This window comes from Camelus dromedarius, chromosome 26 (genome assembly GCF_036321535.1).
Source record: "Camelus dromedarius isolate mCamDro1 chromosome 26, mCamDro1.pat, whole genome shotgun sequence".
NCBI lineage: Eukaryota > Metazoa > Chordata > Mammalia > Artiodactyla > Camelidae > Camelus > Camelus dromedarius.
In genome coordinates this window covers 12,885,308-12,907,688 of record NC_087461.1, presented here as the reverse complement: position 1 = coordinate 12,907,688, position 22,381 = coordinate 12,885,308, and the positions used below count along the sequence as shown (strand labels likewise).

Below are 22,381 nucleotides of genomic sequence, written 5' to 3'. Positions count from 1 at the left end.
TAGACAGCTTATGAAGAGAGCAGACTGTGTCAGTTTGTACAAGCATTCAATCCACCTGCGAGTCTAGATAAGTCTACCCCACACCTGACTGTCACTCACATTTAAAAATACGTGCTTGGGATTGGCAGATACAAACTACCATATATAAAATAGATAAATACCAAGGATCTACTGTATAACACAGGGAACTACATTCAATATCCTGTAATAACCCATAATGAAAAAGAATATGAAAAGGAATATATATATGTATAACTGAATTGCTATTCTGTATACCAGAAATTAACACAACATTGTAATCAACTATACTTCAATTTAAAAAAGAAATGTGCTTTCATCACAGTGGCTGCTGTTCACATCCTCAAGAAGCTAAGAAGATCAGCGCAGTTAACAGAAGTCCTAGCAAATGACTCAGACCACTGTTATGATGGTTCCGGGGAGCACTGTGACAATATCTCAGAGTCTGTTCAACACTTTACTTCTCAGATAAGTGATTCCATCTTGATTTCTCCTGTGTCCAGCTGGGATGCGTGATGTTGGGAATTCTGCGAAATCTACAGCCATGCTATTTCTTCCTTCTGCTTTGAGAGGTTGGTACCATTTTTACTCCCAGCCTTTCTTGAGACTAGGCTCATTTAAAGAGAATGTGTCACTTGGGTGATTTTTCTCGGCCCCAGGAAAGATGAGATATTCGTGTCCTCCCTAGGTGCTAGGGGAAGGCTATGGTAAATCCACCATGGGGCCTTGTTTAACCAGTGGGGTAGATGGACAAACCCTGTCACCCACCTTTGGGTGCCTTCCTTCACATAAGCAGAGCTAACTCAGCTCATTGCACTCTCCTGATTAGACTTGGGATGTTAATAAATTTAAGACATTACTTTAATTTAAATCATAAATTTAAGAGCTAGAAACTAGCAAACTGGGCCAAGATAAAAATACCAAACTTCCCTGGTGAGGCGAATACTGATGTTCGCACTCCTGAGTATGTAAGCCTCCTTTCAGGGAAGAGTGGGGACTTCCTTGCATTTTGAGAGTCTCGACCTCACTTCATTTTTTTGGTAGAGTACAAAGTGAAACAGTGCCTTTCCTCACTGATTGTCTCATTTTCTTGGATTAGCCTTAATACTTAGGAGAAATCCCATCTTTCCTTCCTCCTCAGAGTATTCTGAACAGCCTGTTCATTTTTTTTTTCCAGAAGTCATCGCATTGCTGCTTATGATAAAAACTAATACAGACTTTGATTACATTTAAAATGTGTTAATGATCAAAGACCTAATAAACACCTAGAATTTTGAAATTTATGACAGTATGTTTTGTCAGTTTCAATGATATAAATGCAATCCTACTTTACAAAAGGGTTACACGTACATGCAGTAAGGGTAATTCTAATGATCTCTTTTACATCACATGATCTTTGCTGACAACAGTTTAAAAAAATTTTTTTTTTATTGAAGTGTAGTTGATTTACATTGTTAGTTTCAGGTGTTTAGCAGCAAAGTGATTCTCCATTATAGTTTATAACAAGAAATTGAATATAGTAGGTCCTTGCTGTTTACCTATTTTATATATAGTACTGTTTATCTGTTAATCCCAAACTCCTAATTTACCCCTCCTCCTCTTTCCCCTTTGGTAACCATGGTTTATTTTCCATGTCTGTGAGTCTATTGCTGGCTTGTAAGTAAAATTTGTATTTTTTTTTTTTTAGATTCCACATATAAGTGATGTCATATGATACTTGTCTTTCTCTGTCTGATTTACTTCACTTAGTATGATAATCTCTAGGTCCATGTATATTGCTGCAAATGGCATTATTTCATTCTTTTTTAATGGCTGAGTAATAGTCCAGTGCGTGTGTGTATATATCACATCTTCTTTATCCATTCAACTGTTGATGGACATTTGGGCTTTTTCCATGTCTTGGCTGTTGTAAACGGTACTGTTATGAACACTAGGCTGCAAGTGCGACAAGACTTAGTTTTGAACTTGGCTCAGAAGTAGCAGCAATAAAGTTTCAGGAGTGTGAGAGTCAACGCAGCAGGACAGAGGCACAGGGGTGTGAACTCATCACATGTACTCAAAAAATTAGAGGTTCTATCTATGTAAATGGCAGGGAACTGGGCTAGAAACTTACGTGGAGACTGGACTAGCCTTGACATTCTTCAAGGTCAGGCTAAGAAGTCCAGATTGGCACCAGAGGTAATTTCATGTAGCATGGCAGGCAAGACTGCTGCCTAACTGTTCTTTCCTAGCACATTGCTTGTCCCCACCATATACATTCCTTGCATTATGATGAATCCTCACAACCACATGAGGTAAGAATAACAAACCTCATTTTGCAGGTAAAGAAAATGATCCTTGAAGAGACGAATTCACGTGCCCAAAGACACAGTGCTGATGTCTTCCTGTCTAACACCAGAAGAGTCCACTGGCATGTCCACACTTCCCTCTGCCACTGAACTTCAGAGTATAAGCAGCTGAGCCTTTTCTGGGGACAGCTTGTGTCTCCCTGGTCCTCCTTTTCCTCACTCCCTCACTTGACTCATTCATTCATTCTCTGTTTTAACAATGAGAGTGGCCATGTCATTCGTTGTCCAAACCACAACACTTTTTGAGGATGAAAGAAGACACTGTTAATAATTGTGAGGCAATGGGCCAAAGATGGGACTACTGGTAACCCCAGTTTGAATGAATCATTGAAACAGAGTTAATATTTATTTAGTAACTTAATTTGAAATGTCTCACAAAACCGTCTCACCACCTTTTCTCCAAAGGTAGCATCCCTGAACTTGACTCCATCTAATTGCTCAAAGGTCCTCCATCCCCATCCCACACCGTAGTTTTCTTGGTGCAGAAGCAACCACCCCATCCTTAACACCTCTGCTTACCTTCCACCCTTATATAAGGAGGGCTGCCACACTTGCCATTCGCACAGAGCAGTGGGATTGCAGGAGTTTGGCATGTTTTCCCTGAAAGGCTTGCTGACCAAGGCAGCTACTACTCACAAAGACTGTCACCCACAGCCCGCCGGCATGAAGGCCAGGGTTGTCAGAACAAAATCTCCCAACTGGGCACAGACTCTTATCTCTTTAAACAGATTGGGATTTTGTAACCCATCACAAATTATATCACCTCTTGATTTTAGGAAACAATTCACAACTGGCCCTCTCATTCCTGGGCCCTAAAAAACCTCAGATGTGGCATCTAAGGTGAACTATGCTATAGATTAATACCTTCTCCCTGAAACATCACATTTCTTGTTTAGTCTGGATATAGTGCTCTCAAGTTTCAATTTTTCAGTAATATTCTTCATGCACCTGCTTGAGCACACACACTCTCTTTTTTAACCTTCACTCAAATAGAAAAAGGTAAGATTTCAGCAAACTAGTTACTGACTTGCGGATAATTATTTGATTTTCCTTACCCTTCCTTATCCATATATATTGGCCTTCAGTCACAATCTTTAGACTTAGGAATATGCAAGAAGAGATTCTAGCCCCAAGGGGAAAGATGTTTGTAGCCCAGGGTGCACCCCTGCCTGCAATGATAGTGCATCCCAAACGGAGAAGAGCCTCTCCCTCACTCTCAGACATTAGCTCAGGAAGAACCAAATATGGGGGGGCAGGTATAGCTCAGTGGTAGCTCAGGTATGCTTAGCATGCATGAGGTCCTGAAATGCTTAACTTACCTTAATCTATGGACGGGGAGGAATCTGTAAAGGATTTGCTCTGCCAGAGAACTGATGAAAATCTGGGCTTAAAGGAAGCTTACTGAATAGGGGAAGTGTTTGGAAGGACTGGAGCAGGCAAGTTTGGAAGTTAGCACTCAATCTGGAGGCTGCTACCGAGTCTGGTAGATACAAGACAAGAAATGTCTGAGTAAGTGAAACAGCAGTGGGATTGGAGAGGAAAGGACAAAGGAAGTGGATTGGAATTTAACAGATTACTTGAGATTATCATAGTAAGTGAAGTCAGACAGAGAAATACAAATATCATATGATATCACTTTTAGGTGTAATCTAAAAAAAAAGATATAAATTCTATTTATAAGCCAAAAACAGATTCATGGACATAGAAAACAAACTACAGTTACCAAAGGGGAAAGGGCGGGCAGGGATAAATTAGGGGTTGGGGATTAACAGACAAATGTTACTATACATAAAATAGATAAACAACAAGGACCTACTGTAGAGCACAGGGCACTATATTCAATTTCTTGTAATAACATATAATGGAAAAGAATCTGAAAAGAAAACATATATATGTATATGTATAACAGAATCACTTTGCTGTACACCTGAAACTAACATTGTAAATCAACTACACTTCAATAAAGAATTAAAAAAACACACATTATTTGTGAGTACTAGCACTATGATTAGCACTTCATACACATTAAAAAAAATACTCCTATAGGAAAAGTTATATTATCCTTATTTTACAGATGAATAAACTAAGCCTCAGAGGTTAGTAACTTGTCCAAGTTCTCATAGCTAGTAGAAGAACCAGAATTTAAACTCAGAATCTGCCTCTAAAGTCCGTATTTTTCCTTGTTATAAAAACACTGTCAACATTGCTTCAAATTTTGGTGCATGAGAGAATAAAGTCACCTGGAACAGAAATGCAAAGCAGGAAAGGAGGGAAAAGTTTAGAGACCAGGAATCATGATTTACTTCCTTTTAAATGTATGAGGACCCTCAGTAGGAGGGACTAGCTCAGGTGGTAGAGCACAAGCTTAGCATACACAAGGTCCTGGGTTTGATCACCAGTACCTCCTCCAAAAATAAATAAAATAAACAAACCTAATTACCTCCCCCCCTAAAAAATAAAAAAAAGTAAACTGCTAAAATGTATGAGTACCCTCTAAGTTAGAACTACAGTTATTTTTAAAGTGTCCACATTTTAATGTTAAAAAACAATTAATAATGGTAGGCTTCAAACAAGTACATATTTTTAATGCTTTATGGCTCACTATATAAAGCATCACACCATCCATATTTACTAGAACCATCTGGTGGAATCTCTCAGGTTTCCAAGCCTAGCTATAGAAGTCCACTTATTGAGTGGAAAAAATATTTATTAGAAGAAGAAAAAAATGGTCCTCAGGTGTGAATTTCTGAAAGAATCTTAGGAGCTGTGAGCAAAAGTAGGTAATTTATCTGAACCGCCAGACACCCTGATTGATTGCCTGTCGATTGTGAGTGACAGTGAAAAAATTAAAACTTGCACATGTGTTGGAAATAAGTTCCCTGATGTAGCCTCACAAGAAGAGAGAAGGGGAGAAAACAGGAGGGAAATAGTATTCCTGATGACACTGGTATATGTTCAGAGCATAGAAAAGAAAATATAAAACTGGGTATTTTCAGAAACTGTTATTGTCTGAAAGACCAGCAATCAAGAGGCTGCCATGAAACACACATATCAAATGAAGTGCAACCAACAAGAGGCGAATCCCTAACAGAGTCATAACTTTATGCCATCGGCTTTAAACTCATCACAACAGATGCATATATCTACAGTGATTGGAGAGTTTAAAAAAAAATGAGAAGAATAGTGATTCTTGACAATTTGAGACAGACACTGACATGGAAATAAGATGAAAGGTCTCCGGAGTCAAGTGACCAAGGGCTTGCGACAGAGTCCTTCCCTGGAGGACACGTCTCTCACTTCAGAAAGGAGTCAGGGTTCCATCCTATGTGTAGTGTGCTCAATTTTCATGTTAGTCCTTTAGCCAAAATTCTAGTAACATCCATTTTATAATCGAATAACATGCACATAATGCATTTGCTAGAAGCACCTGTATCAAGAAATAGAAAGCAGGGGGTGGGGGGGTACAGCTCAGCGGTAGAACACATGCTTAGCATGCACGGGGTCCTGGGTTCCATCCCCAGTACCTCTATTAAAAATAAACAGAAAGCAGACCTCAAAGTTCTGAGTTCTTATTTAATCTCAAGCACTTGGTTATATGACTGTAATTCCTTTTTTTTTTATAGCCTCCCTTTATTTTCTTAAATAAATTTTATTTGTTTCTTATGGCACATAATAAAAAATGGAAAAGCAGCTAATAAAATGTACTATCCGCAAATAGTAATTAGTCTATACAGGACCACCAATTTGGAAGTCCAGAAAGTTCAGTATGATTGATTTCAGATATGAGGAATAAAAGAACAGGGAGTTTGCATAGCAATGGGATCCTAAGTGGGACCTGTCATTTTTATATTTCCCAGGCAAAGTGATTTTCCAACAAAGTCAGTCAGTCTGGCATAGAGTCAGATTGACAGCCTTAAGGGGTCCACACAGCTTTCATGAACAAATGGTCACATGGCCATGTCCCCAGAACCAAACTTTTGGAAGAGTTTTTTTATGATCCAAAAATACATGGAGATTCCACAATAAGGATTTGTATTGTGTACTTAATGGTCCTCACAAAAAGTAAAAATTGCTCTTGGAAAAGCTGTGTTCCATAAATCTGGATCCTTACTCCCAAACACTCTTTCTCAATACTATCCTTAACATTACCTTACAATTTATTCTAATTTCTGTTAGTCCAAAAACAACATCAAACTTACCCATAAAACAGTCTCAACAACATTAAATAAACACAACAAAAACCTCCTCAACTCTTTTTTTTTTTTTTTTCCTGGTTGGGGGAGGTAATCAGGTTTACTTATTTATTTATTTTTGGAGGAGGTACTGGAGATTGAACCCAGGACCTTGTGTATGCTGAGCACACACTCTACCGCTTGAACTATACCCTCTCCCGCTTCTTGACTCTTGATGGACAAGTGTCAAGGATGATGGTGTCATGTTGATCTGTTCTGTCTTCTTCCCTCCTGCTGTCTGTGACCTTGCTGGTTGTCCAAGTGCCTATGTGGGCTGTCCCTGGAAGCCTCTACACACACCTACTCTCTGGAGATTTGAAGTAAGGGATATAGATCTGCTTTGGAGTCCCCACTGACATAATTACAAAAAGAGATAAGTGCATACAAGAGACATAGGAAACTCCAGGGATGTCCCCACAATTCAGCCACAATGGCCTTCTCACCAGTCCTCACACACTAAAGGCAACTCCAGCCTCAGCACCTGAAATCTCCTTTGCTGGAAATGCCTGATGGCAACATTTCCCCTATGGCTGAATCTGTTCCCTTCTTTGCTCAAATAGCTGGAGCAACCAATGTGCAACATCCCCTCCCAACTCCCAGCATTTTCTAACCCATCTCCCGCTTTCCTTTATTCTCTATCTTACATACTATTCATGCATTTGCTTTTGCCTGTCCTTTTGCTAGAATGTAAGCTCCTTGAGGAGAGGAATTTTTGAGTATCTTATTCACTGCTGTTTGCTCAGTGCCAAGAATATTGTAAAAGAGGGACTTGATGAACATCTGTTGAATGACTGTTGGAACCCTTATGCCAAGATGACTTGATAATCCTCACTGCATCTCAGAGATACAGGTAGTTTCTATCCTCTTGTTATTTTACAGCCAGGAAAACCCTCAGGCACATTGAAGCACATGCCCACATCAGATACCACACTGCCAGAGAGCGTGCACCAGGAAAAGCAAAGTGATGTTTCACCCTAATCTTGTGATGTTCAGCATATGTATCTGTGCTTATCACTGGGGGTAAAATAAGTCAAAGGAAGACTCTAGAGGAACAAGGGATAGAGAGATATATGACCTCCTCTCATCATCGTGAGGTTCATTGTGTATCTGAGACAAGATGGATCATTTTACTCTCCCCTTGAACTCAACTCTAAACTAATGTTCAAATGGAAATTGGCCAATGGCCAATTTCACTCCACATAGCCAAAGAACTCAGAGAAATGGCACTCAATGCCTAAAACAACCACAACTGATTGAAACCAAAGCAATGATCAATGTTCGAAAGTGTCTCCCTACACCCTATTTTCCAAATAAGGCATTTTATAAGATTAGTGAACATCCATTATTCATTCATTGCACAATCAACACACCCCACCCGAATTACTGTATTCCCTGTAATGCAACAGTCATTAAATCCGTAAATTTTGCTTTTGAGGAACTTTGGTACAGAGACACGTGTAACCCAATGGAATATACCAGGAATACTTTAACCCAAGAAAATGCAAGTGTTCTGACTCTATCAAAAAATAGTCGCATAACTGAGTCCAAAGTAAACCAAACCTGATGGTGGTTCAAGCTTATAAAATGTTTCAAGTTTTGGCCATGTGGCAGAAATACTCCATTAAGCAGGCACTGCTTTGGGAGAATTAATCTTTTAGGAGGATTAAACAGATGAAGGAGGGAATATACCTTTGAAACTCCTCCTTTCTTCAATGTTTATGTACCAGGAGAAAGTTACAGATACCCACATGGGCATCAGAATTAGCTGCTGGAGCCATCTGAATAGGGAGGGAAAGAAAACCCACTGGTTAGACCAAAGGTCCCTGAATCATATCTTGTTATTATACTGGGAAGAGGGTGGGGAATAATAAAGCAACAGTGGCAATAAAATCAAGACAAGAAGTATTCATTTTTAATAATGAATACCTTGAAAAATTTTGTCAATTTTTGGAACTAATTTGGGGAGTTGTGTTTTAAACTAAGATACATGTCTTTTAGTTAAGTCCTATAAAGATTATCTATCCATAACAGAAAACAATCACAATCACCATTTTCAGACAAACTGTGATGTATCATATAAAGTTAGAATAACCTAGTAAGTGAATTTCAAATTAAGGTAGCCAAAATGATTTCTTGACCAAAAAGATAGAAGTATTTCTTTTTTTTTCCCCTGAGTTATCTGAAGAAAACCATAATTGTAATCACACGTGTCAAATTCTGGGACAAGTCTGGGTGAGTTGGACGTGCAAGTACCAGTAAAACATCCATGTTAGATACACATGTTTATGTGGAAAGTAGAACAGAATCCGTTTGTCTGTGAATTTTAAAGTATCAGACTCAGTAAATGCCATAGCAGGGAGCTAAAGCCACTTTTTTTTTTTAATTATTAGGACTTTACAGACTGTCCTCGTTATTTTGAGCTCAATCCATTTTATATTTTTGGTAGGAAACTAACCTGAAACAACATTAAAGTGTCAAATTTGATTAGGATTAATACATCATTGTTATTCCTAGAATATTAAGCTTTCCCTATATATGTCTTTATTGATAGAAATTAATTAGATGTGTAAAACCAAAAATATCTCTTGATATCTTTTTTCTAAGGTAAAAGGAACATAATGAGGGTATCCCCAAATAATGTAAACTCTTCAATCCTACCCTTAAAGTTTGACTTCATGCTCCCAATAGAAATCTACACTATCTTTATTGAATATAAAGAATTCTGGAGTTAAAAACATCATAGCATTGACTCGGCATTAATACATTCTAAGTTCTGTGTGTAGATGCGAATATAAAGCAGCGTAAAAATTACAAACCAAGTGAAGAGTTTACGCCCTACAGTCCATATTTTAGCCAGCACACCACCATGTTTTGCCAAAGGATTTCTAACATGTATAAAAATATTTAGATGCATTTCTAAGGCAAATAGTTTCTGAAGTTTTTCCAAACATGAAACCACTAGGTCTTTAAGTTCTCCAATTCTGAGAGACATGAAATCATCGTCTACTTACCCAGGAGACATTTTTACCCTTAGGTGTCTTTAGCATGGCAACATGCAATACTGAAGTGGCCAACAGCAACTTCACCAACATGGACAATCCAATGAAGTATATTCCAAATGTTTTTGTTACCCAAATGCAAAAAGTTCCCTGGTTTGCCAGACGCAGATATCGTAAGTAAAAATAAAGATCACTTTCAGAGAACCCATTTTTCTTGTCAGGACTAAGCATGTAAACACACACATAACAGAGGACGGCTATAATCACTCAGGCTACGGAGGCAGAAGCTGCCTCATGTATCTCTTCTCCGTGTCCACAAAATCCAGAGTGCGGTATTTCCTTAAAAAACAAAACTTGACTCCGTATGGAAAAGTCCAAAAGTCACAGAGGAATTCTTCCCTCCGCTGCTCAATTGCAATCCCCAGTGACTCCCCAAGGTGGAATAAAAAGTTGGGTAGCGAGAAATTAGAATTACTTAGCAAAGAATGAAAGCCAGGAGCGTTTAGGAGACTTTGCAGGTTAGCGGCTGGTGGCATCCATTTTAAGAGGAGCTTGACTCCAGGGCTGCCCGGAGGATCGAGAGAATGCAGAGCTCAGTTTCAGTAAATAATAGATGGTCTCAGGTACAGGGTGTACCTGGAAGTACCTTCTGCGCAGCCGCAGCAGCCGGAGGGCTCGCTCCCTCTGCAGCCCCGAGGCTCACCGTGCACCTGTTGTTGGAGAGGCTGCTCCGTGAAAGGCTGGTCTCCTAACAACAAGGAGCATTTGTTTATCAGGGAAAGAAAAATAGAAGCCCCAGAGGGGAGCAAATTTAGACGCCCCAGATGGAAGAGTAAGGCTGGAAATCAGTGCTGGTTCTTCTCCCCTTGTTTCTGTGTCCTTGTGTCCCGTGTCTTTTACCTCCTGTCAATCTAGATTAACCAAGCAGATCTAGGCTAAATTTTGCTACTATCAGTAGTGATTAGTTTGAGTTGATGAAATCGGATTATACAGGCAGGCCTCTGCCTTCTCCCTGGGCAAGCAACACCATGCAGTTGGAAAGCCTGCTGTCCTTCTCGTCACCTGACTGGTTCTGCTGGAGGGAAGAGGCTAACAAGGGAAAACCTGGCCACCTGAAGCTGCTCAGATACAAACAGAGGGGAATGGAACCATCTATTTCACTTTTTACTTTGGTTTTCTTCCAAGTGCTAATGTTCTCTCGGGTTGAAAATTCAATTACAAAATGCTATGCATTTTTTTCCATTTCATCAAAACTTTTTTTTTTTTTCCTGGCAGGGTGATTCCTGTGACCAAGAGATTGAGGTCATAGGTGATTTTGGAAGGGGCTTCACTGGAAGTCACTTTTCTTGAGCATCTATTGTATGCCAGGAACTGCATAAGAGAATTTATATATGCTCAGGTGAAACCATCCTGGAAGTAGGTATTAATATCATGGCTTTAAAGAGGAGGAAATTAGGATTTAGAGATGTTAACTACCTCTCAGTGAAGATCTATTGGACCAAAGCAAGGCTGTTTATATTCCTCTCTCACTGAGTGACAGTCTGTATTTTTTTCCTTTGGATCTTTTCCAATCTACTCTGAAAGAGTATGTGTGTGTATATAAATAATTTTTAATTTGAAACTTTAAAAATTTTATTTTTCTTCCAGGTTTATTGAGATATAATTGACATATAGCACTGAGTAAGTTTAAGATGTACAGCATAATGATCTGATTTACAGACATCATGAAATGATGACCCCAATAAGTTTAGTGAATATCCATCATCTCATATAGGCACAAAATTAAAGAAACAGAAAAAAAATTTTTTTTCATTGTGATGAGAATTCAAGGGAAACAAAAGCAAAAGTAAACAAATGGCATATATATATGAATATATAAATATATAAATATATATACACCCATATGTTGCCCTTAAGTGTCTAAGAATTCTCTGGATTTATGGTTCCTACTTATTTTGAATATAATAATGTTGTAGGAGCCCTCATAAAAATATTTTGGTGCGAGGGTACAGCTCAAGTGGTAGAGCACATGCTTAGCATGCACGAAGTTGTGGGTTCAATACCCAGTACCTCCTCTAAAAGTAAAGAAATCTAATTACCTGCCTCCACTAAAATAAAATAATAAAATAATACAAAAATAAATAAAATATTAAAAAATATTTTGGATTAAATTATTGTAAAGTTTAAAACAGCTAAAGTGGAACTACACACTTTACCACATAAATATCAGTTTTGGCAGCAAAGGTCCTGGCTGCTGATTTCACGCTGTATATCCCACAGGTATAATAGTAATTGACATTCACTGGAAGTGTCCTATGTGGTAAATATGTTACCTTTTTATCCTCTCACTTAAAACAACAACAAACTCATGAGGTAGATTTCAAATGATCTGGGATGATTTGGTAGAGTTAGTATTAATCAATATTGAATTTAAAAAATCCTGATATAATTAAAATTACAGATATGAACCAAAATTTCAACCATTTGAAAAGCAGAATAGTAGGGGAGGGTATAGCTCAGTGGTAGAGTGCACGCTTAGCATGCATGAAATTGTGGGTTCAATCCCCAGCACCTCCATAAAAAAAATAAAAATTTTTTTTAATTAAAAAAAAATCAGTAAAAACTAAATAGACCCAGAGGTGGAGACAAAAAAGGATTTTTTTGAATAGAAGATTTCCTTTATTGTGAGTATCCTATGTGTGAGTCTGTGTGTGTGTGAATCTCTTCTGCTTCATGCCAGAAGCTCATTAAGAATGTAGTTAACATTACTTCAGGGAATAAAGCACTTGTGGTTGCCCAGTAGCTGTTGTTGACTAGTTAGTTGCTGTTCCATTATGAATTTTAAAATGCTTCTTGGAATATATTTCTGTGAACATTTTTTGCAATACAAAACTGCTGAAAAATAGATAAAGCAGCGTGAAACCTGATGTTTTGACTAAAACATGAACGTGAGGGATTCCTTATTTAGACTTGTATTTTTGTATTTTACATTCCTAAAAATCATGAATGGCTATTCAGCACAAGTTGAGTGTTGCAGAGGGGAGCTGTAAAAAAGTAAGACCAGACGATGTAACTCCAGACATATTTAATCACATCCTTCTAGAACTATTTGGTTTCAAACTACAACTAAACCTTTGTTCCTCTGAAGCATAATGGTCTGATGTTTTTAGGGGTTGAATTATGTTCCCCTAAAAAGGTATGTTTAAGTTCTAACCCATACTTCACAATATGACCTATAAAGACCACAATAAGGTCTTTATAGAGGTAGTAAAGTTAAAATGAGGTTATGGGGGTGGGCCCTGATCCAATATGACTGGTGTCCTTACAAAAAGGGGAAATTTGAACACAGAGACTGACATGCATGGAGGGAAGATATGAAGGGAAAAGACAGTTACGTGACTGGAGTTATGCATTGCCAAATCAAAAAGTGCCTAGGGTTGCTGGCAAACACTAGGAACTGGAAGAGGCAAAGGAGTCTTCTCCAGAGCATCAGAGAGAGCATGGGCCTGAAGATCCATCAATTTCAGACTTCTAGCCTCTCAAACTATGAGATGACATATTTCTTATCATTTAAAATCACCTAGTGCTGGGTACTTAACAGAAGACCAAGCAAACTAATACAGATATCAATTCAATAATTCCTCCTTCCTCTCTCTTTTCAGTGACTCTTTTTTGAGTATTCCAAGCTTCTTTCATTAATTTTACTACAAGATCCTAAAGGTAAAAATGTCAGAATTTATGTTAAAACTTGAGTTTTAAAGTATACCTATGTTATTTGACATATCTGACTTAAATTTTAACTTAATTCGTAAACTCTCTGCACATTTCACATAGTAGGTCTCCTTAACCTTGGGCCCTTGGAATACAAAGTCTATGGGTAGAAGTTGGGAAGTTCATAAACTTGAATGGAAAAAAATTACATCTTATTTTCAGTAACAAGCTTTAAAACAAAATTTGGCATTTCTTTCCATTATGAATGCTAGCAAGAAACCATAGGAGTGTTGGCAGACCCTGTGAGGTCAGCAATAGGAATCACAGATGTTTTCATATCAGATTATAATTGTTTCAGAGTATCTTGAAATATCTTCTGGCTTATGATATACATGCAGCATTGTTTAGAGGAAACCTTCAATTTGCTTTGCAATTCATACTGACATACATAAAAACATTAGGTGTTTTGATGACATCTGGCTGGCTATCTGGCTGATTAGATGGATAGATATGTGATAAAGCAAGTATATTAAATGTTAATGGGAGGATCTAGAGAGTGAGTACATGGGTATTTTCTGTAAGATCATTAGTATTATGATTTAATACATAATAATAAGTACATATATTACCATATCAAAGGTTTGGTTTTTAAAAATATTTTGAAAATTATATTATCATAGGATTAGTTTCCTTTGTAATTCTACAAATTTCATATTATGCACTTTAAAATAGTGTTACAAGAAATATTCCCTTGGGATTTATCAGACTACCAAAGGGTCCAAGGCACAACAAATGTAAAAATTTCATCTATAAAGTTATCATGAGAAAAACCTGATAAGCAGCAATACTGTTCCACAAAGCTATTTCAAAGGACTGACATTATGGTAAGTCAAAAAAGTAAGAAAATTGGGTCTTTCAATTATCATGTAATAATCGTGTACAAAATTAAAACCTGTCGATATCCAAGAGACAACTGATTTATATTTTGTGCCAGTTAACTACTGGTGTGTAACAAATATCCCCAAACTTAATGGCTTAAACAACAGTTTATTACCTCTCATGGTTCTGTGGGGTCACAGGGCTCAGTTGGGCAGTTTCCATTTGGGGATGCTCATGTGGTTACAGTCAGATAGAAGCTGGGGCTGAGTCATCTGAAGGCTTGACTGGGTTGGACATCCCAGATGGCTCACTCCTATGCCTAGCAGTTGATGCTGGCTGTTAGCTGGGATCTCAGCTGGGTCTGGTGACCACAGCAAAACATGTGACCTCTCCAGGTGGCTGGAGTATCTCAGAGCATGCCATCTAGGTGCCAAGAGACAGTATCCCAAGAGCAAGTTTTCCAAGAAACCCTGAGGGAAGCTGCAAAAATCCGTATCTAACCTTGAAAAATCACACACCATTACTTCCACTATAGTTTACATGTCAAAAGTGAGTTAAATGGACCAGCCTGGATTCAGAGGGAGGGGACTATACAAGGGCATGAATACCAGCCATGTGGCTCATGGTGAAGGGGAGAGGCAGCTGTAGAGACCAGCTACACCACATCCATAAACAACCATACACAGCTGAGTGAAGATCTGAGTCTAACTCTGTATTTGATTAGCATGGGACTGCTGGCTGCTAGTCATGCTTACCTGTGTCTCTAACTTAGCTAATAATTTAGCTAATTATTCCTCCCAGAGCCCCAAATGAATTCCATTCCCATTGAATTTCTTATTTGGGCCTTGGATAGGTGAAAATGGGGCCAAAAGTGTGAGTTAGTCCTCCCTGATTCCCCATTCTCTCTAAAAGTTCAGTGTTTCTCATTGAATTCCTTCAATAAGAGCAATCTTTCTTGAAAACAAGAGACTCATTATTGATGTTCTTTTTTTTGTCTTCATACCCCTTCCATTTCAAAGACCAAGAATACTACCTAGTACACAGTAGTCCCCCCTAAATGATCAAGCAATCTTCATCACCATAAAATTAAGATCTGCAAATCTCTCAAGGCCTTTGGAAGTGGGTTGGAGGAATAAAACAGGAAGTATCATCAATATGAACTCAGAATCCATATGAAGTCACATGCCAGCTCTCCTGTGTTTAGTTTCTGGGCTGAGAATGGGACGGAGTTTTATTCCTTGATGTGGTTTAGCATTTTCCTTTTGGGGCACATGTCTGCAATAAAGGATTTGAATTTTATTGTGTCCAACCAGGTATACCCTATTGATCTAATCAAGGATTCTTTATTTCTTAATTGACCTTTCAGTGGAATTTTAAAAATTAGAAACAGACAAGCAAATTGACAGCAAGTTAAGACTATAAAGGAAAAAAGTACTTAAAAAAATCATTCCTGGTGCAGTCAATATAGGTCTTTCAGGTTCTGTATTTCCCAAAACATTGAGCTCTTACTAGGAATCCTATAAAACATTATCTCATTGAGTTAATAAGTCTTGAGAATCTATGTGGCAGGTACTGTTGCTTTTTCCATTTTATAGACAATTTCAAGTGACCACTGGCAACACCTAGATTTGACCCTGTACAGTCTGATGCCAACATCTGCCCACTTGGTTGGTCTATCTCTCAGTTATAATAAAAACAGTTGCCCAATGCTTCTGTGGGACCTGAAACAGGTTTGCAGCATCCTATCCTCTGAGCCCACCTCTGATTTCAGCCACGCCTTCCATTTACTGTGTCCTACTCCAAGCCCAAGCCATGAAACTTCTCACTCTCTGCTTGACTTTTAGATCCTACAAACATCCACTCGATCTACCAGCAAGCCCCAAAGTCTGGGGGACTCACTGCCCCTAGAGCCAATTCAATGAATATGGGACAGGAGCTGGTGAACACATGCCCCTGACTGCCATCATTGTTAGAGTGGACAGTTCAGGGAGGTTTTGGTACAGTTCTCAGGGAGGCGGTCAGAATCCAGCCCCCTTTATCCACAATCTTAATTGTCATATTTTCTATTGGTTTTTCCTCCTTCCCTGTTTCCTAGAGACCACCAGCCCAATAAACTGCCGACACTAAGTCCTTATCTCGGTCTCTACTTTGGGGAAAGAAGGTCTGTTGTTAGACGCATCTACTCTATACAGTAGAGGCTGGAATGGACGTTTCCAATCTGTTTTTTTTCTGTGAATTCACTAAATGAGACCCTACTGAAAGAGGTCCTTGGAGATCACTGAGTATCTGTAGTTTTCAAATCCTTTAGTGATCTCACTAATTAGACTGTGATCCCTTTGAGGATAAGTGCCTTGACTTTCAGAGTAATTTCTCACATGTCACCTAACTGGCTGCCTGGCATTTAACAGGTGCTCAATTAGTACACGCTGATTAACTAAGTTAAGTGGTTCTCCCTCTTGAAAGTATCACCTCTTTATGTTCTAATCTATTAAAAATGCAAGCAGTATCTTCCCTAGAGTATCCTCCATAGGGGATTTTCTCTGACTAAGCAGTGCTTTTTCCTAAACTCCATCCAATACAAGAATAACGAACGTTATTTTGTACGGACATGTCTACACCCAACAATCAGATACACTCAATAGGGATGAAGTAAGCATGATAGAACAAGCACAGATTTGGAGTTAGACAGACCAGGGTTGATTTCTGACTACTCCATTTACAAAATATGGAAACTGGGGCAAGGTAATTAACTCTGTTGGACCTGTGTACTTATCTACATAAAGACTCCAGTGACACCCACCCTGCAGAGCTTTTGTGAGCATTTTATGAAATCACACGCAAAGCATGTGGATAGTAAAGCACATAATGGCTCAGTAGCTGGGATCTCCCTGCTCTTGGCTGCTTGCTTGGTATTCATGGTGTGCTTATTGTATGATCAATATAGAAACCTATTTGAGTCTTAGGTATCTCTTTTGTAAGGGAAGGGTAATTCACTTTCATGTTTACCTAACACGGTCGAAGCCAATGTCAAATAAAATCACACATGTGAAAGTTACTTGAGATTTGCAAAAGTAGTGATAGGTAGTGGAGGAAGTGAAAGCGAGGCTGCCATGCACAGCTGTATGTTCTGTGCACTGCACAAAGGCCCCCCAAAATGAATTACTTTGAATTAATCATTCAACATAGAATTTTGGTCTATTCAAAACCAATCCATGTGTACACTTGTTTCTGAATGAGGCCAGTTAGCAATGTGTAAATTTGTTTATCTTAATTTTTGATAAATTGATGAACTACTGACACATACAGGTTATAAAAACCGGGCTCTGAAAATCTGAAGCAGCCGTCAGGATTTTTTCTCTTGGACAGGAAACTGTTTTGCTTAGCTCAAGTCAGGTCTATCAGTACCCATGACTTTGAGGAGCTATGCATTTAGTTTAGATCACTCTGAGTATTTTTTTTCAATGTTTACTTTTTAATTTAAATTAGAGTTTTATCACTTATGAATAGATACCCAACTATTGCACAAGAATCTCAGTTGTGTTCATATTTTGGATATCTGGGGGGAAAAAAATCCTTTGGGAAGGAAATAAAATCCACCCAGGATTATGGTAAATTCGCTCAAGTATTTATTCATCCAGCATATATTAAGCATATTTCTAATCTGAATATTTGTAATAAGTTGCCTAAAATTCTGTCAATAGGTCACGAGACTTCTTAGGAGAATTTGTCATCCTGTGATGACTTATCAACTAAATGCTGACCCTTTGTGGGTTACAACTTCTTCAAGGGCAAGAACCATATTCATCATTTTAATATATACTACTGTGACACATTATATACAAAAAAAAAGTTGGCTGAAATGATAATACAAGTGTCTGCCAAGTAAATTTCAAAGACACAGCCCAGCAGAGCACACTGCAGTAACCTAACCCCGAGAGGGCGAGGACATGGTAACTGTCATAAAACAATGACTTCTTAAGCAAGGGTCTAACCACAGCATCCTGCCCCCTTGGAGGGACTCATCAATAATGACTTTTCATTAAATAATGGTTGCAAAGCCATTTTCTGGCTCTTTCTGACTGCACGTTGGGAGAGGAGGGGAGAAAGAGAAATGAGAGAGGGTCAGGGAGGGAGGGGCTGTTTGAAATTCTTCTAGGAAGAACAGAACCACTTGTTTTTAACCAGTTCTGGGACAGCTTTCAGAAGGACAGCCAAAGCCATTCAGATTTTATTAATTTGGCCAATCAATCAAATTAAAACATCCTTGATAAGAAAAAAGTGAAGGAATTGCTATAGTGAGGACTCATGAGCTTTTCCATTATTCTCTATTTCAACCAAAACTTACTAGAGAGTTAAAAAAAACAAAACCAAACCCTACTTTCAGAGGCAATTAACCCAACCTGGTTACGTAAGACATCTTCTATCACCATCTCCTTTATTATAAATCAAAGAAATCATGATTATTTATTAATTATAAATAAATATTATTTATTAGTAAATTATTTATTAATCTAAATAAATTATTAATTTAAGTAGATCATGTTTTATGAGTAAAAAACAAGAAAAAAATGAGAATCGCCATATTTATTTGGTGAATATATTTGAATATATTTCATTTTCCTTCTCTCAACAGCTCCCATCACTGAGACGCTGATCCTTTTATCACATACGCGTGGTCTCCCTGACGTTCCCTGTTCGAATCCAACTGCCTAAGCTGCCAAAAGCCTTCCTTGAGTGGCTCTGTTCACATCAAACAAATTTACGATCATGAATAAGGCAGCTTCTTACTTCTCCCCTCATCAAGTCTTAATCCAGGTCCTGCATCTCTTTGGTTGTGATCCGTGTAGGCAGCAGTTATGCAATTAGGCTTGATATTAATCTATGTAGTAACAGTAACATTAAGAACAATAATTTTCTTGTAATTATAACAGTAATATTAAGAACAATCATTTCCTTCTAATTAGATCTATTGGTACACAAATCTTGACATTAGCCAGAAAATACCCATTTCTGGGTAGATGTCAGGCTATACACTTACATCTAACAGTTGAGCCCAAACTTATGCATAAATAGTCACATGATATTATAACTGGTTACAGGAAACTGGTTCCCAGATGAAGTCCCATAGAAGATCTGTCTAAGTGAGGATTAAAGTTTGAGGATTCAGAAGCAGTAATTTTTTTTAAATGAAAGAGATGTTGTTTTATTCTATGCTATATACTATAATTTTCTTGAGGAAAGGGACTATTTCATTCATCTTTACATCCTCCAAGAATAACAGAGTATCTATCTGATATGTGCCAGGCACAAAATAAATACTGAATAAATGAATAAACCTAAACATCATTAAGCTAAAAATTAAATGCATTTCACTCTACAATGCATGAGGTATCATGCTTTAATTATCATCCTTGTTTGATGAACCCCTGCTTATATATTTCATGTCTACCTTATACGTCATATCATTTAAGTTAATGCTAACACTTGGCACTCACTCTCATCTCCTCAGTTGGTCATGTGTTGTCCTTGTTTTATTTGGTTGAAAAGGACAGAGATCATTAAGCCTGCACCCTGCCCCCACCAAGTGGCAGGGCCTTAGCTAAAAGAGATACAATGGTAGGGACTCAGAAAAGCTGAACAGTCAGACTTCAAAAAGGCCAGGCACCATTTCAGATCTCCAATCTCATGGTGTCATTCACACAACCTGATGTCTTGAGGGCCATCTTCACAGCTGCGCTTCCAGAGAGCTCTGTTTGTTGTACCCTGAGCAACTACAATGATTTGCTCCTTTTCCTGTTTATACCACATAGCTTCTGCTCCCTTATAAAACTTTTACTCAGAATTTGGGCATGGCCATGAGTCCCAATGACTCTCTCATCCATGACAATTTTTCAGCTCTCACTCCCAGTGCTAACTGAATCTGTGTATTCCACACTCAAATTTCTAAGCCAAAATTCTTATGCTAATGCAACACATTTTGGCTGCCTGTTGAGGTCAGGGGGTTGAGGGGGGAGTGCAGTCCATGTAGTTCCCAGAGGGCTGCTCTTTGGCAGGAACCAAGGGTTCATCAATTTCACATAGTAGAACACTACAGGCTGGCAAGCATGTGATTGACATTTCCAATAAGGTTGACATAATCATTCACTTCTTTATATTACTTATATCGGTTTCATGCTTTGCTTCTAAGATTAATTTATTATGAAATTGTCTGAGATCATTATTTTTTTTGCCCTAAGTTGGCAACAGTTCTAATCTTTTACATTACGTGAACCTGAAAACAATGTATGGAACATTGATGTCCTGTATTTATTGACTAGCTATTATTTGGAATGACTATAAAATACAGTTTTAATACTTTGGCTTATTGAAATTTACAAAAGACTGGCAAGGAACAAAGAAAAGTTGAATCATAAGTTCCTTATTCCATCTGAACAAAGTCTCACCACTCTGGTTGCAATTAAGCCACATACTTTGAAACCAGAGAAATCAGTTCATATTACTAATACTAAAAGCTGATGGTAGAGCTTTCCTCTGAAATTTAAAATGTTGAGCTTAGTTGGACTTCATGGTAATTTAGAGGCCATTAATAAAAACATTTATATTTAGACGTTTTACAAAAAGCAGAGCCATTATTTAAAATAAAGTTTAAATAAAGTTTAAAAACCACTCTTGCAGGGGAGAAAATGAACAGACTTTATTTTCTTCATGGAGCAATTCATTCACTATAAGAATAAATCTCTGGGTATCCCCTAACAACAGCTCCTTGAGGCCAATCTTCAAAAATACACATGTCACATCAGAAACTGACACATTGTAACTGACTATACTTCAATTAAAAAAAAGAAAGAAAAAAAAATACACCTGTCTTCAGTCTCTTGTATCTATTCCTTTATTCTAAGGCTAAACTTTCCCCTTGATGCAGAAGTACCAGCATTAATTGGAGAACACTGGAAAACAAATTCTGAAAGCTAGTATTTAGATGGCATATCAGTCCTTACACCTGCCCCTTCAGAGGTCTAGCAGTTAACTAAAGCCTGGAGCCTTAAATCTAACCACAGATGAAGCTGTACCAATTCCAAGTGACTGCATTTTCTCCAGATAGTAATGGAGCAGAGCTGTCAGAGAGAAATCCTCAGTGATTTAATGACTTTATAAAACACCATGAAGAAGTGCCAGTCTCATCAAAGGCTTAAAAAGATGGAGTCAATATGGACTAACCAATCAACTCAGAAAAAAAGTCAGATTGTCATCTCACTTTTCATGAAGCTGTAGGGTGAACAGAACCCAAATCAGTATCTTTTAAGAGTGTTCTTTTAATCTGAGTATACTACCGATCATGGCTTCAGAGTCAAGTTCAACGGAAAACATAGTGCAGTAGAAAAAATCATACAAGAAAAATCAGAGAAGTACCCTCCAGGGGTGATGGATTTTCCCTTTGAAGTGGAAATGACTTTCAAAATTTTAAGTGCTTTTTGGGCTGTGGAAATAAGAATTCTATTATTTTTAAATGGTAATAAGCACATTCTAATTATAGTTCAGCAATGAAAAATCTATGAAATCGGTTGCATCAAGAGAGATTGACCAAGAGTTCTTTAAAAGAATACATTTTTAAAACCAGAAGAATTTAGCTGAAGTGGAGGTCTGCCCTGTAAGATTAAAAAAAAAAAAAAAAAAGGACAGAAGATACCTCTTTTAACATGTTTATGACCCCAAAGGAAGAAAAGTCATGACAGGGGAAAGCTCTGACCTTCTCTGCACCTGTCTTCAATCAGATAAAAATTAAGAGGCAAACTTTGCTCAGAGCCCTCAAATATATGTTACATATTCTAGTGTCTGTCTGTATTGTTGCTTTACTCAAATTTGGGGAGTAGACATTTGGGAGCTGGTTCTGGAAACTTTCTGCATGTAATCAAATTACACTTAAAAGCATTTTCAGCCCTCTTTCAGAAAAAAAAAAAGCGCTGAGATCCTGATAGTTATTTGCATTTTGAAACAATTTTGAAAAATCTTTCTCATCCCTTTCCACTTCAGATGCTTCCTCTCTCTTCTCCATTTTTCTGGAACTGAAATTGATTTTCACCAAAATAAGTGGACAGGTCAATTTACTTCAGGAAAGCTGCCCACAGGTTTTACCAGTGTAGCTCATCACGCATAGGATATCCTATTTCTTTCTAAGCATCCATAATGATTTCAC

General features: G+C 37.9%; 1 protein-coding gene across 8 annotated transcripts in view; it reads right to left on the bottom strand.

Moving 5' to 3' along the window:
* CACNB2 (calcium voltage-gated channel auxiliary subunit beta 2) overlaps positions 1 to 22,381 on the bottom strand; it is a 347,650-nt gene that overhangs the window by 194,592 nt on the left and 130,677 nt on the right. The window contains exon 1 of one of the 8 annotated variants that reach the window (XM_064479402.1): positions 9,610 to 10,263. The exons of the other annotated variants lie outside the window; for them this stretch is intronic. Coding sequence (XP_064335472.1) covers positions 9,610 to 9,828 — 219 coding nt within the window. The 5' untranslated portion in view covers positions 9,829 to 10,263. Of the gene's footprint in view, positions 1 to 9,609; positions 10,264 to 22,381 lie in introns of those variants that run through there. 8 annotated transcript variants of the gene reach the window in all.